This window comes from Scomber scombrus, chromosome 21 (genome assembly GCF_963691925.1).
Source record: "Scomber scombrus chromosome 21, fScoSco1.1, whole genome shotgun sequence".
Taxonomy (NCBI): Eukaryota; Metazoa; Chordata; class Actinopteri; order Scombriformes; family Scombridae; genus Scomber; species Scomber scombrus.
In genome coordinates, this window is record NC_084990.1 from 11,957,783 (window position 1) to 11,976,020 (window position 18,238).

The 18,238-nt window shown below is 39.4% G+C and overlaps 1 protein-coding gene across 2 annotated transcripts; it reads right to left on the minus strand.

The window, feature by feature from the left end:
* Positions 1 to 1,818: 1,818 nt before the first annotated feature.
* LOC134002995 (carnitine O-palmitoyltransferase 1, liver isoform-like) lies at positions 1,819 to 17,947 on the minus strand. Of its 2 annotated transcripts, XM_062442073.1 has the most exons (19): positions 17,819 to 17,947; positions 13,695 to 13,840; positions 12,748 to 12,887; positions 12,241 to 12,412; positions 11,862 to 11,963; positions 11,322 to 11,459; positions 11,015 to 11,092; positions 10,021 to 10,128; positions 9,414 to 9,501; positions 6,916 to 7,111; positions 6,644 to 6,832; positions 6,427 to 6,532; positions 6,228 to 6,344; positions 5,069 to 5,233; positions 4,613 to 4,741; positions 4,332 to 4,487; positions 4,131 to 4,244; positions 3,774 to 3,866; positions 1,819 to 3,201 (listed from the first exon to the last, which is right to left on the minus strand). In XM_062442073.1, the coding sequence occupies exons 2-19, from the start codon at positions 13,833 to 13,835 to the stop codon at positions 3,076 to 3,078; spliced, it is 2,358 nt and encodes a 785-aa protein (XP_062298057.1). In that variant the 5' UTR covers positions 13,836 to 13,840; positions 17,819 to 17,947; the 3' UTR covers positions 1,819 to 3,075. The 2 variants fall into 2 exon arrangements, with proteins under 2 accessions (XP_062298057.1, XP_062298058.1); XM_062442074.1 differs by lacking the exons at positions 9,414 to 9,501; positions 17,819 to 17,947 and adding an exon at positions 8,554 to 8,638 and having other exon boundaries at positions 13,695 to 15,072.
* Between the last annotated feature and the right edge of the window lie 291 nt (positions 17,948 to 18,238).

Here is an 18,238-nt window from a genome sequence, read left to right on the forward strand (position 1 = left end):
TCGTTTTTTTACTAGAATTATGTGCCGGACTATTTCTTGGCTGAGAGCAGTGACTTCCCGGAGTCCTGTTGTTATTGTGAGGTTTCCAGGCAACCAGCAGAGATACCAGAAGCTAAGTTAAACCAGTGCTGGCTGTAGCCATTCAGTGTGTGCGGGAGATATGTGTTTAATAGATTTTGGGTGGAGCAACACATTAAAGGGACTAATTAATAACTGATTTATCTACTTCAGCTACAATGGGATAAGAGGGCAGGTATCGTAAATAAGTAACATTAAACCTATCTATACCTTTGGCAAGTGTGAGTCCCAGTTAGGGAGAGCGGCAGGTGAGCAAACTGTCAATCACAGCTGCAAATCAATGCCCACACAGCAGACATCAAAGCCTACTAAATAAGTTTTCATGAAAGATGCTGTCAAGTTGCATTATGGGGATTGTAGGAAATGTAGCATTTTTGGAGCTTGACCAATATAAGGGACTAAAGTCAGGATATCTTGGCTTCTACTGCTTTGATTTGAATAATTCTGTTTTATATCTGTCTACTGTGAGTCCCCCAACTTTATATATCACTGTAGTATAATGTATTGTTAATTTTTTCCTATTCTCTCCAAACATTTTAATCTTTACTTATTCACAGCTACGAGCTCCGTTGGGCTTTTGTATGTTGTATTTCAAGAGAACACTTGGAGGAAAGCCCTAGAGCACTGCCGATTGAATAACAGTGAACTGGCCAGTGTGATGAGCCCGACTGAAAATGTGGCACTGCAGAGAGTAATTAATGAAAATGCACCATCGGTAAACTGGGTCTGGATTGGTTTGTTCAGAGACGAGTGGAAATGGTCGGACCAGGCCACCAGTTCCTTCAGAGACTGGCTTCCCACTCAGCCAAATCATGATGGAATCTGCACATTGTATAATCCCACTTCCACCCAGTGGTATGACAGAGGTTGTGACACTTCCTTTCCGTTCATCTGCAATGATGGTGAGCATGTAACAGGCCTACATGTTAGTCTGAATCTGTCACGTACAGTATTCCATATTGCTTGTAAGGAAATGTAATCACAAATTGATATTAAATCTGTCCTCATATTACCTACATTTTTTTTCAAATGCCACCTTTTCATTTAACCATACAAACTCAGTGTACTATACTTCATAGTAACGTGTATTTTTGCTTTTTTAGTCACAGTAAAAGTCAGAAAGCAGATCGTGAAGGTGGAAGTGCAATCAAACTCACTTATTAACTTCAATTATTTTGTTGTGAACGAAGCCATTTTGAACCAGGTATGTTTTCCTCCACTGATTTTGATAGTAAAATAATGTTGAATGTAAATTTATGTAAATTAATGTAAAATAAATGTTGCATTTTATTTTTTTCCATGCTTCCATAGATACAAAATAACTTTGAGGGCGCCAAGCTGTATTGGACAGTCCAGCTAGATGGGAAGATTTTCCATAAGAAAGAAAAGAAGAAAACCATTAAAGCCTTTGAGAATGTGACGTAAGATGAAGCTGCCAGCTATCTGCAGTGTCAAACTAAATATTATTAAAACTTTTGAACCTTGTACTGTTTGGGTGTCTTAGCTGTATAAAAAAAGAATAGTATGAGTGTCAAGGAGTGTCAGTGAAATAATTAGAAATTAACCAGAATCAGGTGATTTGACCTGTTTGAAATGTTGACCTCTGGTTGGCAGAACTATAAAAAGTTACATTTCAACAGTTTTTACAACATGTAATCAGTATAGAAGTGATATTTATCTGACGGTGTACACACACAGGTTAAGGCAGTGAGAAAAAACACACTGGAGGCTCTTTTTTCATTAAGAATGACTTTACGTTCCCTTGTAATTTTGCAATAAAAAAGGTTGACAATAGCAATATAATGGGACAAGCTCAGCTGATCTGGAGTGAAAATAAACCAAAGAAAAATAAAAAATATGCTGTCATTGAATAATAATATCATAATATATATAATGAATAATAACAAAGAAATCTGCATCACTATCTTCGATCATAAAATGTCACTTCATATGTAATCCACATCTGACCTGCAGCACTGCTTGGGACTGAATACCTGCACAGGTTGATCATAGATACAGCTTGCATTGTGGTGCATGGTGCTTGTTTAATAACACAGTGATAAAAAATAAAATATACAAAACAGATTTTATACGTCGATGGCAGTGAAATAACTGGAGTTTATCACAGTACAATTTTATAACTTGGTTAATTTGAAATGTCTACTGACCACTGAAGGAAAATGTATATTCAAAATACTGTCTGTACAGTTTGAATCAGTTTGAAAACATAAAAGTTATTTTCTGTGTGAAATGGCACTAAAATGTAATATCAGGTTACTGTGTAATAATGCCAACCTACAAATCTGATTGAATTGTGTCATTTCACTACATGTATAAACAGCCTGGCGTTCTCAGCAGAGCGTTACAATCATTTGTTGCTGGTGAAAGCAGATGAATACATTATGAGTAAACAAGATGTTTAAATACCTGGTGTCACAGCAATGTCGCACTCAGATGGTAGAAACTGACATCAACTAAACAGTCCTGCGTGTCTGTTCTCGAGACGTATTGCACACATCAGTTTATCAAACAAATTCAACAACAGTAAATAGTGGCACAAAATGTTCAGAATACTTAACTGTGTCAAAAACATACTGCACTTGAATGTATGTTAAATTACTCCCTGCAATAACATGAAGTGTTAGGAAGTTCTACCCTAACTTTTAAGTGGATAATTCATAGTGGCTTCTTTTAAAAAACAAAAAATAAAAATGATACTAAACAAATAAGCCGCACTGTACTTGAATCACATTTCTTGATTTGTTAGTCTATGGACCTTTTCCCTTCTCTCTCATCATACACGCACACTAATACAGAGGCGTTTCAGTAAAAACATCACCCCACTTAAACCAGTTTCCCCACTGACCTGTCTCTTGAATATTATCAGGCTGGCTATAAAAGTTTTCCAATGCACGAGGAAAACTCCTGACTCTCCATGATGTAACAATTATACTTGCACACCTTCCCTTCATCCTCCTTTTTTCCCTGAGCGTCGGCCTACTTGTCTTTTTTGAACTCGGGCTGACTCTTTTCTGTTCTGCTGAACTCTCTTTGGTTGGGGCCAATCAGCTGTACCAGGTCCTGCAGGGCTTTTCTGATCTGAGCACCGAACTTGTGGGAGTCCTTTAAGGGAGACACAGAGTGAAGAATAAGGAAATCAAGTGTCTGAGAGGGAGATTGCAAATTACAAAACTCTGTGAAAAAAAAAAGAGAATAATGTCAGAAACAATAGTTAACAGAAATAATATGTCGGCCAGAAGTAACAGTTTATGGTTTAGTTGAGTGTTTGAGCTTCACTGTGCAGAGTTTGACACTCGAAGACTCTTACCATTCATTCTCTGCGCCGACCTTAAATCTGAGTTCAAGGCGAGTACCTACGAGCATGATTTGAGACATCACAACTAGTTTGGAGCCAATCATGGTCCAGTATCCAACTTACACAAGTGTGATTTGGACTTTTCAGTAAAGTAGGGCGCATTTTGTGTCCAGCAGTTTACACATTTTAAGATACAAATATTCATAGATTCTGAATTTTCAATGAGGGAGAAGCAGATGTTATTTTTAAGGTTTTAATGAGTTAACTGATTTTTTTTTGTGGAAAAACTTTAGTACATAAATGATTCAAAAATATTTTTAAATATCTTGACACATGCCTGGAGGACATGTGTAAAATCTGACACTTTGATTAAACTTACAGTGTCTGGACATGAATGTTTGCTGGAGATGTGGAAATTAATCAGGTTCTCTCCATAGATGTAGTAAGAAACCCCATAACCATCATCAGCCACCTGAAACAGATACAGATGATATTTTCACTCATGGCTGCCTCATTTGAGGTGTACATACAAAAACATTACAAATATTTTCGTACATACGTGTACAGAGTGTCAAAAAGACAGCAGGTCATTGCACATATGAGATATTTCAAGAAACTGGCTGCCATTAAAATAAGTGGTTTCCATTGGAAAGATATCCCTAAAGAGTCTACACGAATGCTATCATACTGAAAGCTACCATATGGCGTACAACGAAAATTGAATTTCAGCACTGACCGGACCAAAGCCCCCTCCACAGGAGATGTACTCTGGGTGGTTAACCAGGTCAAACAGCTCCACCTGCTGGAGTGGAGTCTGACTGGTGGACAGCCTCCAGGGCTCAGACAGCACCTGAAACGCCCGTATGAAGCATCAGTAATAAGTCATAATAAACTGGACAGTCTGAGGTCAATAAAGTGACAAAACAAAGGAATAAACCTCTTTCAAGAAAGGAGACTCCACTCCGAGGTATTTGGACACCACGTAGAGGCAAAAGAGGTGTCTGTCGATGCCAGTTCCGGTCATTGCCATGCGACACAAATTCTGGTGCTTCTCTAATGCTGTGCGGAACAAACGCCTGCACACATCTGTTTCCTGTTGGAGAATTTTTAAAACAGACATTGAATGATTTATGCCAGGAAAATAGTAGTTACTGCCAAAACTATCTGCAAACACTGGACAAAAGTGATCAATTCTGGAGACGGTTTCCATGGTCACACCTCTTCACCCTCCAGCGCTCGGACGAAGGCACTGCTCTCGTTGCTGCAGGAGCGAACAGTCTCAGTCCTGCCCTCCCTGAACAGGCGAGTCATGGAGGCTTCGTACGTTAAGCAGAACATCCTCCGCTCCTAAAATGCAAAATCAAAAATCACATGCGATGGATAATATTGACACAAGTAAATGTGACTTTTAGTATTTGGATATTAACACATTCACTTTGGCTCTGTATTCCATCTTATTGGATTTTAAATAAAACTACAACGGAGAAGCACTGGCTTTGAGCATTAGTCGTGTTTTAGTGTGTGCAACTTCAAACTGGATCACTCAGTAAAATCTTCACCTTTGTAGTCATGGTTTCATTTCAGATCCACTGTGCTGGAGTACAGAGCCAAAATAACACAGACTGCCCGGTGCTGATGTATGTACCAGCTTCTTAACTGTATAACCAGCCTCACCCTGTAGTAAGCCAACTGAAGAGCGATCTGAAGGAAGGCATCTGGACTGACTCGACACTTCTTGATCCTCCCCTTGCCAAACTCTCGGAAGGAGAAAACGTGGCAGTCGACATCGTCAGCCAGGGCCTGGGCCACTGCCAGAGACTGGGATATTTGCTCCTCACACTGAGAGAGACATATCCAAACTGTTAACATCAGCAGGAATGAGACTCCATTAAACATTGAACTGTGGCTACAAAAGAATACGGCACACTTTAATACGGTTAGAAATGTTGATTCACCTTTAACACCCACTTCTACATCTTCAAATCAAACCTTAAAGCTTATTTGCTTTCTTGCCCGGTTAGAAGAGAAAATCGATAGTGCTATCAAGTCCGTACGCGTATTAAGATTAAGCACCTGCTATTATGGTTAATGTATACACAGCAGTGCAACGTGCCAAAGAGCTGAGTAAACGTGAATATTGATCAGCAGGTGTGGTGATTAATATATACTCTCTCAGCCAGTCATATCACTGCTTTCATAGCTCTGACACAGTTGTGCCAATCACAATTAAACATGGTGACGGCAGCTCAGCAAATGGGAAGATTTTGCTCAGAAATGTCTGGATGGTTCAGAGAGTCACAAGATGACAAAGACAGATGGAGCCGTTTTTTCCCATCAGTTAGTTACTGTAATAATGATAGAAATAAAACATAAAGAAATTCATTTGATAATGCTGTTTGTATGATTATACTGGACCGACCCTCAGTCGTATCTTTAATGTATCTCATGACATTCAGAGCAGCCCAACAGTCCAACACTGTAATAAATCCTTGAGATCATTATGTTCAAATTCACCCATAGTCTCTAATGATCAGAACTGGTCAATTTGCTTTAATTCAGCCAGGTGTTAAAAAGCTACTGTTTTGGCCTCATTACTAATTTGCTATTGTACTGTTTGTTTATATTACTTCTTGGTTAGTTACACTTTACACAGAGGAGAAGTTAACAGGCCTCATTACGTGACCTGCACGATATTAAACAGTAATTATTAACTAACTAAGCCCTACACACACATAAAAGTGTCACGCTACAGTACACATGGAATAATCTATAAATAGTAAATAGGTCACTGATTTCTCATAATTGGAATTTAATGTGTAATTGGAGAACTAACTTCTGGAGAGATTTCCCAGGTCAGCTTCTGCGGTCGTGGTAGTGATGAATCCACTTCTCCTTTGCAGTGACCCTCTGCATTGTATCCGAGCTGAAAGCTGTCAGTGGCCAGAGCAAACTGAAAACACAACACAGTTATGGACTCTTCTAAGTATCAGATGACAATGAAGTGCAACCTACTTTTCTTTCATGTACTTTACCTCCCATAAGTGTGCCACCACTGGTGCATCGGCCCATGAGTGCTCTGCATTAATACCAGTCTTTCCATTCTTGTAGTAAACAACCGAGAAGGACTTGTCAAACCACCTGCATAACAACAAAAATAATGACTGAACGCTGTGGTGAAGATTCTGCTTCATAACAGGAAAAACTTGAATTATGCTGACCAGCCAGGGTTTAGGTTGAGGTTATAATTACCTGTCATAACACTTTCCATGCAACAAGGACTTCGCATAGTGATCCAAACTAGCTTCTGGGTTCTCTCCCAACATGCCCTCCTCGTCATCATCTAGAGTCACGAAGAAAGCAGCTTTCTCAATGCAGTCCAGAGAGCGTTTGTTGACCCCGCTGCTGAAGTAGTTCATCCTGGCTTTAGCCCACAGCACTCTGAAAAATGATGACATCACATTAAGGATGAAGTGCGCTGTTTGGTCCATGTGTCTTAAACATCGGTGGCTTATCAGACCCACCTTTCACCGGCGGTCAGGGCCCCAAGTTTTGCCTCTCCTTTGGACGGAGGTGAAGAGTCATCGAGGATCCTCTGAACTTGGAATTCAATCTCCCTCGGGGACAGGAGTCTGCCTGCCTGGTACACCCGAAGCCGGAAGTAGCGTCCTTGGTGGTACACCGCGACGTAGTCACTGTCCTGCCAATGCTGCACCGTGTCTTCAAGCAGAAGAAAAAGGGGGAAAGTCTAAATATGATTTTAATAAGAGAAGCAGTTTAATTTCTTTTATTCATTACACATAAAAATATGTGTTAGATTTCAGGCTGTTTTATATACAATATGAATAGTAAGCAGCTGCTTTAGAGAATTCTCTATTCCAAGTTAGTATTGAAGATTTGAGGTGTTATTTGTGCAGAGGTTTACTCAAAATATCAGCATTTTTATCCTTCCTATTAGCACGGTGGAAAACCTAATCAAAGATGTTTTGTCATTTTCAAATTTTTTATTTTTTGTGGGTTGCCTTATACTTACTTTACTTACTATACTAACAGTTTTGGCAAATCTGGCAGGAGACAATTAAATTTCTGATATTCTCTTGTGAAATTAACTGGATGAAAATATAGGTAGTAGTTTGGTAATTCTGCAAATAATTTTGGCTATAATATTCTGTGAAAGCAAAGCTCACCATTTGACCAAAGATCACCAAAGTACAGTGAACTAGCAACACTCCCGCTTCCTAAACAACTACAGCTGAGAAGACCTTGAGTAAGTGGCCAAAAATAAAAGCTATTCATGAACTGGGCAGCTCCCAAGTAAAATTTGTGGTTGAATCTAAACTTCACTGAAAACTAAAACCGTCCTTTAACAACTTCTATTGCAAAATGATAATGAACAAAGAATTTGAACATGCAGAGACGCCTGAATTTTATCAAATCATGCGACACAACCTGTTGAACAACACTACATGTCTCGTCATGTCTCTACTCTACAATCATCTTATGACTAAAAGCTACATGATTATGGTCCGACCACTGATGAAGCAACCAATGTATTTGTTGTCAATTAATCTGTAAATTATTTTTCTTGATCAAGTGATTGATTGTTTGATCTATAAAATGTCAGAACATGGTGGGAAAAAAAATCAATCAATTTCCCAAAGACCAAGATGCAGCCTAAAATGCTTCTTTTGTCCCAACCAACACTCCACAAACTAAAGATTTGTAGATATTATCATCAGAGGATAAAGAAACTAATGCCAGGACAAGATACTTTTTTTTTTTTTTTAGCTTACTTTTTTTTTATAACAATATAATAATTATCAAAATAGTTTCAAATTAATTTTCTGTTGATCAACTAATCTGCAATACAACTCAGATAGAGAGTTTTATATTGATTTTACTATCAGGATGAATGAGATAACTCTAAAAAGGATGATTAAAGGTCTAGTTAACAAGTGGAGAAATTAAGACATGGAAGGTCTGATTATGCAGTCTGTGCTTTTTAAATTCTGCTTTCTAATTGAAAACTACTCATAAACATGAGGAACTATAAAGAGAGGTTGGACGGTTCAATTTTAAAATATACACAATAAAAATGTCAGGCACATGTGTATTAATCTAAAAATAGGATTGGTCCAGTTGTGTTAAAATATGAAAACTACCTGTGAGCGTTCCAGGGATTCGACAAGTGTCAAACATCCGCTCAAATTGATAGGAACAGCAAGGAACTGCAGACCTCAACAACCACTGAGTAGGATAAAAGAAGGATGGTGCAGAAAAAAAACAACAAAAACAGCAAAGTAAGGTAGAAAAGAAGATGACAGAATGATGAAACGGAAAAAGGAACCGGGAAAGAGTGGAGGGAGGAGATGAGAAAAAAAATTGTGTAAGCAGATAAAATAGACGTTAGTTTTAGAAAGAATCTTTCAAGCAGCTCAGACAGACCTGATATGAAGCCAGAACGTAAGAAGAGACAGATGAGAGATGACAGGATGGATTGTACAGCAGATATATTATGACTCAGTGAATCACATACGCCTTGCTGCAGGAAAACACACACCCACACACACACACAAGTTTGTGCAGCCATCCTTGTAAGGACATTATACTGACTTCCATTCATTGTGGACAGCCTACCTAACTCAAACCCAAACCTTAACCTAACCTCAAATCACACCTGACCCCTAACCGCAACCAGGACCTCAGAAATGATGCTTTGCCTCATAAGGACTGGGCTTGGGTCCCTATGAAAATTACTAGTCCTGACAAGGTGTTTATACTGGAAGGTCCCGAAAATGACACAAACACACACACTCACATACTGTCTTTCACACAATTTTTCTATCCCTGGTTAAACTCCAGAGGGTTCAAACACCTTCAGTAAGCCTCATCATCTTTGAAGCTGCAGTGTGTTAGGATGGCTGCCAAGCTGAAGTAAGAAACTGGTAGGGATCATCACTCGGGTGAATTTCATTGTTGTCACAGTGTGTGTCTAAGTGTGTGTACATATCAGTCTCTTTACCGGTCTCCTCTCCAGGAGTGCGTGTGGTGTTGAACATCCTCTCACACTGAGCTGAGCACAGAGGAATGACAGTGCCTGGTATGCGACTCTGGGAGATGGACAGGAGAAGACGAAGGGGAGGGGTATAGGGAGAGCAGTGTGTGTTGGGAGGAGTGGAGGAAGATGCAGAGTCAAGCAAAGAGACAAAAAAAAGAGGGGAAAAATTCAAAAAGAAACAAAAAGAAGGCGATAAATAAGAAGAAACGAAGCAAGCGAAAGAGAGGTTGAAAAGAGTACAAGAGGAAGGGGTGAGAGATGAACATGGTGTGAGAACATGAGGGAAACGTCTTCACATAAACATGAAATCTAAATAAAAGAAAGGTGATGCACGTTATCTACTATCAACAGTCAAGACACACAAACACTGACGGGTGGATGCTGCTCACACAGTCAAGACAATCATAACAAATACTTAAAGCATCATGAGTCTATGGTAGCACACAGATTATTTACCTTGAAAATTACAGTAATTGTCTCAAAATGTAGTTATTGCCATAGCAAAGAGATATGAATAATGACTGGCTCTGTGCATATGGAGCGGCTGAGGTTGACTGGTGGCTGAACTCACAGGTTTAAGCTCCTCTTTGTTGAGTTTACGGCGGTAGAGAAAGAATGCATATATGGTGTTGCCCGCTCTGGCCGCCTGGATGGGAGTGGGTGTCACATACAAGAAGTCCTGGGAGATAAAACAGAGTGAGGAAGTCAGGAGGGTAAACAGGAAGAAAAATAACAGAACTACTAAAATAGTTGGTGTGCTGGGAATCAGGATTGTGAGTGACGTACTCTGTCTGATCATCGCTATGGTGCTGTTGGTCAAAACAAAGGCTTTAAGGTGATAGCTGGTATCATATTTTTTAAACCATAAATAAGAAATATCGTCATTAGATAAGCGGTGTCCTATAAATCTTGATTATTAAATGCAACAGTGCTGCTACCATAAACTGCTGGTAAACTTTTCCAGAATTACTCAAATCAGAGTACCTGTCTTAGTCTAATAAGCAGTTAAACTTAAACATAGCACACGATTATCCATCATTTTCACTCCTCTTGCCGAACAGTCACAGACAAATGAGTCACAGTATCCTTATATACAGTACTGTGCAATGGTCTTAGGCCAGCAATAGATTTATTGTTTCAGCAATGCTATAATAACCATATATAATGATTTCTCAGTCTCTTTATTAGAATACAACCAGAAAATATGTATGCAGTATCAAAAAAACAGAAAAAATAGAAAAGAAAACAGCTTCTATGACCTAAAGTGGCAAGTATTTAATGTGACCTCCTTTTACACTTGAGCAATAGCAAAAAAACCTGGCTCTCTTAAACCTAAATGGAATGGAACCTTAATTAATAATCATGATATTTAATAATTAATGTAAAATTTAGTGTACATATTCCCTGTATTTTCAGTTTTTATGATGGTGGTGGCTTAAGACTTTTGCACAGTACTGTATATTAAATAAAGGTCATGAAATGAACTAACTGAGCTGTGGGATTGTGCAACCTGTAAACTACAAGTCTTCTCTCAATGCAAAAAGATATATGGAGAGCTTTCATACCATGCCGTAGTAGTTACTGTTGACCATTATTGGGCTTCGTCCCCGTAGGTAAATATATTCCTCCCACCAGTCACTAACCTATAATACACACACACACACACACACACATATAAAAAAAAAGTGTTAAAAGCTAATATTGCAGCCAACTAGCAGTCACATCACATATTCAGACAGGATAAATTATTCAGACGCACAGAACCTCACAAAGATATACATTGTTAATGGAATTTTAAATTTGCTCCGTGCATCTTAAGGTGACATTTTTATGTAGCCACAGTTGCACGCGCCGCTGTGGTCGACCACTTACATAGTTGGAAGACCAGAGAGCTTTGAGTTTGAGGTACCACTGCAGCCGGTTACCGAGGCTGCTCTCAAACTCTGCAGCCAGCTTGGTCATGCGTTCATACTCTGCGTCATTCATCAGCGGACGCACCGACTCCAAGTACTATACAAGAAAAATGTGCCAAATAAAAAAACACATTTGAATGAAATAATAATAAGCATTATTTAAGCAACAGCATTACCGGTCACATATACATGGAAATATAAAGAAAGGTCGGCTAATTCCCACAGTTGGGTGATATGGGCAAAGCTTACACCATTACAACCACATTTAATTCTGCTGATATAATAACCACATCTCACTGACACCTTCACTGGCATCTCTGCTGGTTTCTATCTCCTGCCATCTGTCAAATAAATCTAAATTTAGCAGAATAGATTGCTTGCGTTTTATACATTTCTCAACTAGCGTATAGACAGATGAAAAAAATATATAAATAATGACTCTGTCTCAGGGCCAGTTATCTGTGTGTTATCATTTCCTTTGCTTCGTGTGACATCTCACCCTCTTCACTGTGTCCTTGACGACAGGCACAGGCAGGTTTGGCAACGAACCCTGGTAGCTGTAGAGAAGAGGCTTTCTGCCAGAGAAGATCCGCACCAGCGCCTGGCGTGCAGAAACAAGCGTATACAGTGTTCATTTGGAATATTAGATCATGAGATTAAATACACACAGCGTATATAAATAAAACAAAAGTGCAGTTTTATCCAAATGTATTTCTGATAATGTATCAACATATGTGTACTATGCATATAAATAATTATATGAACGTGTCACCTCAGTGTGTACACCAAAGACCACAAAACTGAGGGACTGTGAAAATGATAAATTAGAGGTGAGAAGATGAATAAGACAGACTAAATAGGCATGAAACAACACTGACCACCCAGACTTTGGTGGTGTTGGACATCTTTCCATGGTTCTCGAACATCCAGCGGTGGTAGGAGAGGAGCTGCTTGAGGCACAGGCGCATGGTGAAGATGAGCAAGAGCCACAGCATGGTGCTGAAGAGCACGGCCGACACAACCGTCTGGCACTGGCTACTCATGGACTGGCTGGGAATTGTGGGAGACGATGGAGGAAAGTGGGAGGAAAAAAAAGAACGATGAGATTTTTATATCAGTTATAAGAGAGAGTTTTTAAAATGCTTATTATCAAGCCAGGAAATCTGTCTAATTTTTCTCTTTCTAAATCAGTCCTATGATCCCTCCACTTTAAAGTGAATGCAATATTTGGTTTTACATAATAAAATGAAGATGACCTTTGTTGGTACAAGAGTTAAAAATGTTTAGTCTCGTCAAAATGTTTAAGAGCAATTTGTCTGGTGTCATTTCCACTTTATATGAGATGAGATACGTCTAGTTTTTATTAGAGTCATGAGATGTGTTACCTGACAGGCAGGTGCTCCTGTATCTTGGCTATGAGTCCCATGGAGGGGTCGGAACGAGTGTACATGGTAGCCAGGATTGCTATGACCACAAAAAGCCAAGAGGACGGGCTGGCGGGATAAACGCCTGTTACCACACTGTTCTGTGAATGTTAGAGGAGAGAGATTGATTTTAAATCCAATCCTGTTTAGAGTCAGAGTGCACTCATATGTGATAGCTTACCTTTGATCAGATTAAAACATTTAGCTCATTGACCCCATTTACTCAACAAAGGAATGCTAATTTTCATTCATTTTCACTTTCATTCATGGTAAGACTTAAACAGTAGGTGCCATTCAAACTTGGTACTTTTCAACTTTTTAGCATTTCTTCTAACTGAGAATGAATGACAAAGATGAGGATCAAACTAAGCCAAGAGGACAAACTCTCATAGACTCTCACATAAAGGAGTTTACAGTATTATAAAGAGTAATGTAATTTAATGTTAAAATACAACAATGCAAATTGAGAAAGAACAGTTAAAACTACGACTTAAACTACAATTAAAACAATTTAAGACAATTAAAATTAAAACTGTCTCATTCAGTTTGTGTCAGTGTTTCAACAACTGAGGTAAAAGCACAAGAGGGTTACTTCTGAGGTTTACTCTATCTGAAAGGAAGGACGTAAATGGAAATGGATTTTTCTGCTTTAGTGTAAAAGAGCACCCTGATGAAGATGTACACAGACTTGTGAAGAGGCTCTTAAAAGTTTGCAGCTCGCAAAGGAGTGAGCTACAAACTACAAAACCCATAATCCATAACTTGGACAGGCCAGCAGAGCAGAACAGATGCTGACATGTAGAAAGGAGGAAAAGCAGTAATAACAAGGAAGAGGAGGCCCACTGTAAGCATGGGTTTTATTATTACAGATTTCTTTGAGTGCAGACACAGGACAGATGTGAAGTTACCTTGAGTCTGATGATACGTTTCTTCCAAGAGCGCACGCCAGAGAGGTAGATCTCAGTGAGGGCCTGGTGGGACAGCTGCAGATCGATGCCCTCCGGGGTGACGGTGAACTGGAAGGCCACCGCCTGGTGGGCTTCTGCCATGATGACTGGTGAATAATCGGGAAGCACAGACGGAGAGAAAAAACTAAAAGATTGTCACTGACAGAGGGAGAAGAAGTCGAGTGGAGCTGAAACAATCAGTTGAATGGCAAAAGAAGAAAACAACTTTTCCAGCCTCTTAAATGTAAATATTTCCTTTTTTCATTACTCTTGTTCAGTAAACTAAATGTGTTTTGGCTGTGGGCTGTTGTTTGTCCAGACAAAACAAGACGTTGCAACCTGGGCTTTCGTAAAACAGATTAGCATTTTTCACCATTTTCTGATTTCTTCCTAACTAAATGACAAACCAATTAATAGAGAAATTAACAGACAATTAAAATAATCATTAGTTGCTCAGTTAAAACCTGAGCATACCACTTTAAGAAAAAGTGTCAAACTTCAAACACCACATAAGGCACAAGAATATTAATGAACAACCAAACATGGCCCACCTAGGTAAAAATGTAAATTATACACAAATAATTAATAGCAGTTGCTGACATTTGTCAACAGTCCCTCCAAGATAGAGACACAAAACCCATGGTCAGGTGGCTTACTATAAACAAACAAGATTAATACACACTGTATACTAATGAAGAAAATATTCACTCTATACTGTCACAGTTGTAATAAAGTGTGGGAGGTTGTTAAATGTTCTGTAATTTCAATCTTTAGCCAGACACACTGCTGTGTCCTGCCTGGTCTTGGAGGTTGGGGTTTAGGAATAATACAAAATATGTGTGACGAGACCTCGACTGTGACATTTAGGTACCCAGGGGGCAGAAAAACCACGAAGGGTACATCTCAACAGCTGCTTTTTATACCATGAATGACCCACTTAACAACGGGACACCGAGAACTGTCAACAAGAAGAATAAACACAGAGAGCGATGTGAGCGGCCCGCAGCAACATCTCTTCTGCTCTGTGATCCCGATGCAGACACGCAGCTGCAGCTGATGGGAAACTGAGGTGGTAGCAAGTGCCGTGAAGATGATTCATCAGACTGACGATGAACTGCAAAATGTGTGTGTGTGTGTGTGTGTGTGTATACCTGGAAAAACACATCCATCTCATGCGTGAGCATTTTTAAGAGACGCTAAAAAGACACATTATTGATTCCATTCAGATGCAAAGTCAGCTTGAAATTGAGAGAGTTTGAAGGGAAAGTGCTGACTCGCTACTGATGCCATTAGGTATTTTTTTTGTTTAAGGCAATTACTGCTTCTCTTCACAAAGGGAATTGATTTACCCCCCCCCCCCCCCCCCCCACCCCCCCCCCCCCCACACACACACACACACACACAGGCAAATATAGGCTATGGATAATGCCCTGAGGTTTAGTCACTCTGACGCTGGACTGCATTGCTGCGGAGGCGACAGCAAAAATGGCAAACACACACACACACACACACACACACTTCCCTCATGGTCCCACCGAGATTCTGCTCTTTAGGTCAGATCCAGCAGATACACTCAGGTCTGTGCCGATATATAACAGTGGGTAAATTTCACCTTCCTTTCTGTGAGTGCCAACATAGACACAACACACCTGCTCAATCCAGAAATAACTGTACACACACACACACACACACTTTGCAGGAGCCGCTTGCTAGTCCCACTAGATTTTATATCCAACATCTTTTTGACTAGACTGAAATGTTTTGAGAGCTTAATCGTCAATGATAGCATGGTAATCATTCACATCTCTGCAGCTTTGATTCCCAATTCACTCCCGAGCTGATGTCTTCATAGATGTGAATAAAAAAAAAGAAAAGACAAAAGCTTAACAATGACATCTTTGTAATGATTAGGTTGCAGATTTAGTAAGATTTAATGAAGCGAAGGGTCTCTGAGTAGTGAAGGGTTTCTGAGGAACTGAGACAACTTTGTATTTTAATTACTCGCTTGATACTAAACAACAACTTTGCATTTTTTGTTGTTATTTCAGTGACACAGATGGATGGAAACCTGCCAGACAGAAAACAGAGCGGAGCAGCATGTTAGACGACGGGTTCAGAGGAGGAGGAGGAGGAGAGGAAAGAGGAAAGCAGAGCCTGCGTGTGTAAACAAGGTTAAAAAAGGAAAAAGATAAACACTTATGAAGTGTTGAGATTGTTCCAGGTTATAGACAAAATGTGTAATATGCAGGTGATTTCAGGCTCTGCTGATAAAACTAACCGTTTCATGGACTTCTCTTAAAATCATTGTTTTTATGGTTTTATGACCCTTTGCCCTCCACAGGATCAACCAGGCACAGTAAAGAGTTACAGGAACTTTAGACCCAGACAAACAGTAACAGACGTGTTTCAGTAATCTCTGCCTTATCTTGACTTATCATGACTACCTATTGTCTGCCAGGTATCAGAGAAAAGATGAAAAACCAAGCCTTCTGTACAGCGCCACGCAGTAAATATTGAATATTTGTTCAGCTTCTGTTGTCATATACTCATAAAAGGATTAGTTGCATATTTTCACATAACACAGAAATGGGAAACACACCTCAGAGAATATCAGCTCTGAGGTTTTATTGTTTTCATGTTTGAATTCACCACAAAATTCACAAATAGGCTGCACAACCAGAACAAATCACCATCAAATAAAGCAGATTTGACTCTAAACTAATTGATTAAAAGTTAATGTCTCCATGGGATTGTGAGTGTTGACCGTTACATTTTTCTACACCTTATTGACTAAAAATTGGAGATATTTTTATTAGGTAACCTGATATTTTAGTTGCTCTTTCTGATGAAATCACGTTAACATGAGAAGTAAGTAAGTTAGTAAATGAAGTAAGCTGATTTTTATTCTCATTTAATGGTCGAGTGACTCAGTGAACTCAACTATAATTAGACTACTTTTTAATCATTTACAGACTTTGAAAATGACAGTACTATCATTGACTCATCACTGATATGCACACCATTATATATTTGACAGTAAAAAATATCACTCACAATATTTAGAGTAGTATGCCTGACATCCTCAGATAAGACACTCCTTGTTCTTAAAACAAGGTGAATCAGCCTTGGCTGTGGCGCTCCCAAGGTGTGAATTTCTAGTGAAATCACAATCATATTTGTAATTACTTCCTCAGTTTGTATGGTGTTTTAAGATCTGCTGCCATTTGATTTGTGATGACTGAAAAACTGTGTCTGTGTATCTTAAGAAATGAAATAAAGTGGAGTTTCTTGTAACCCCCTAAAATCCCTTTGATTCCTATGCTGGTTAAGTTTAAACCTATATATCTTCAGATTTCACCTAGACATAAATGTGAAGTTCCTTTAAGCTTCAGTAAAGTAGCAAGTTGTATTTACTGTCAGTGTTTTATGAGGAAGAGATAATGTTTCACACATACAGACTGAGAACTTCTGCGTATAAGGAGCTAATGTGTAAGCTTTGACATGGAGACACTGGTGAAGCTATATAAGGCCTGTGATAACCTGGGACAATTTCCATAAGAGCTGTTAAGTTATGTCAACAAACAGAGCAAATACCAGCTAAGTTTGAGGTGACCCTACAGCTCTTTCTGGCCAAATCACACAGACGACAGAGGGATTTGGAGAATGGCAATTAAAGGCTATTGTAGCTAACTTAGCTAACAGTTTATACTTCAATTAAAACGACGCCAAGAGTCGTTTAACGTAAAGTGGTCCTGAGCATAAAGAAAAATATTCACGTTATGTGCACGTATTTATAATCAGACTTGTATTATGATTAGCTAATATGTCTGAGAAACCACACACTAATGCTAGCTATAATGCACCTATTAGGACAAAAGCAGTTTATAAACGATACCGCGAACTTTAGCAGACATTACTATCAGGGTTATGTTTGATATCTGAGGCTAGCTGCGGCTAACTGTGGCTAGCCGAGCGCCCAGCCCATCATGTAACGGTCAGGCTGCCCGTTGCTCACCGAAAAAGATGCGACTATTTCTGAGGTCGCTGCAACCCGCTACATTATAGTTAGATGCACGTTTACATACCTGTTGTCTGTTTGTACGGGAGGCGAAATCAAATATCCACAGAAGCAGGAGCCGAGTGTTGACTTATGACGTCGACCGACCGCCCGCCGGTGTCTGTAGGCGCGTCGGTATCGACTCGGCCCTCCTCCACAGAGAGGAACAACTGGACTACAGATGCTGGATCATGGACCTCACGCTGCCTTCACAGACCGTCGGAAATGTCGAAACCATGCGGTGGTGCGTTTTGGAGACGCCTGTATTGTAACTTTTAACGGATAGCACTGTTGGGGAGTGACTAGTTACATGTAACGGCTAAATCTATATGAACTAATGAATACATTTTCAAATGAGAGATAAATCTTGCTTTATAAGAAATGATCTCCCTTATAAATCATGACAGTATCCATGAAAAACACCTGAACTTAGATTTTGGTGGGCCTA

Coding starts and splice junctions, on each gene's coding strand:
- LOC134002995 (XM_062442073.1), bottom strand. CDS start 13,835: ATGGCAGAAGCCCACCAGGCGGTGGCCTTCCAGTTCACCGTCACCCCG. Junction 11,093..11,321: donor CTCTCTGGTCTTCCAACTAT/GTAAGTGGTCGA, acceptor TGTGTATTATAG/GTTAGTGACTGGTGGGAGGA. Junction 4,742..5,068: donor TTCAGTTGGCTTACTACAGG/GTGAGGCTGGTT, acceptor TTTGCATTTTAG/GAGCGGAGGATGTTCTGCTT.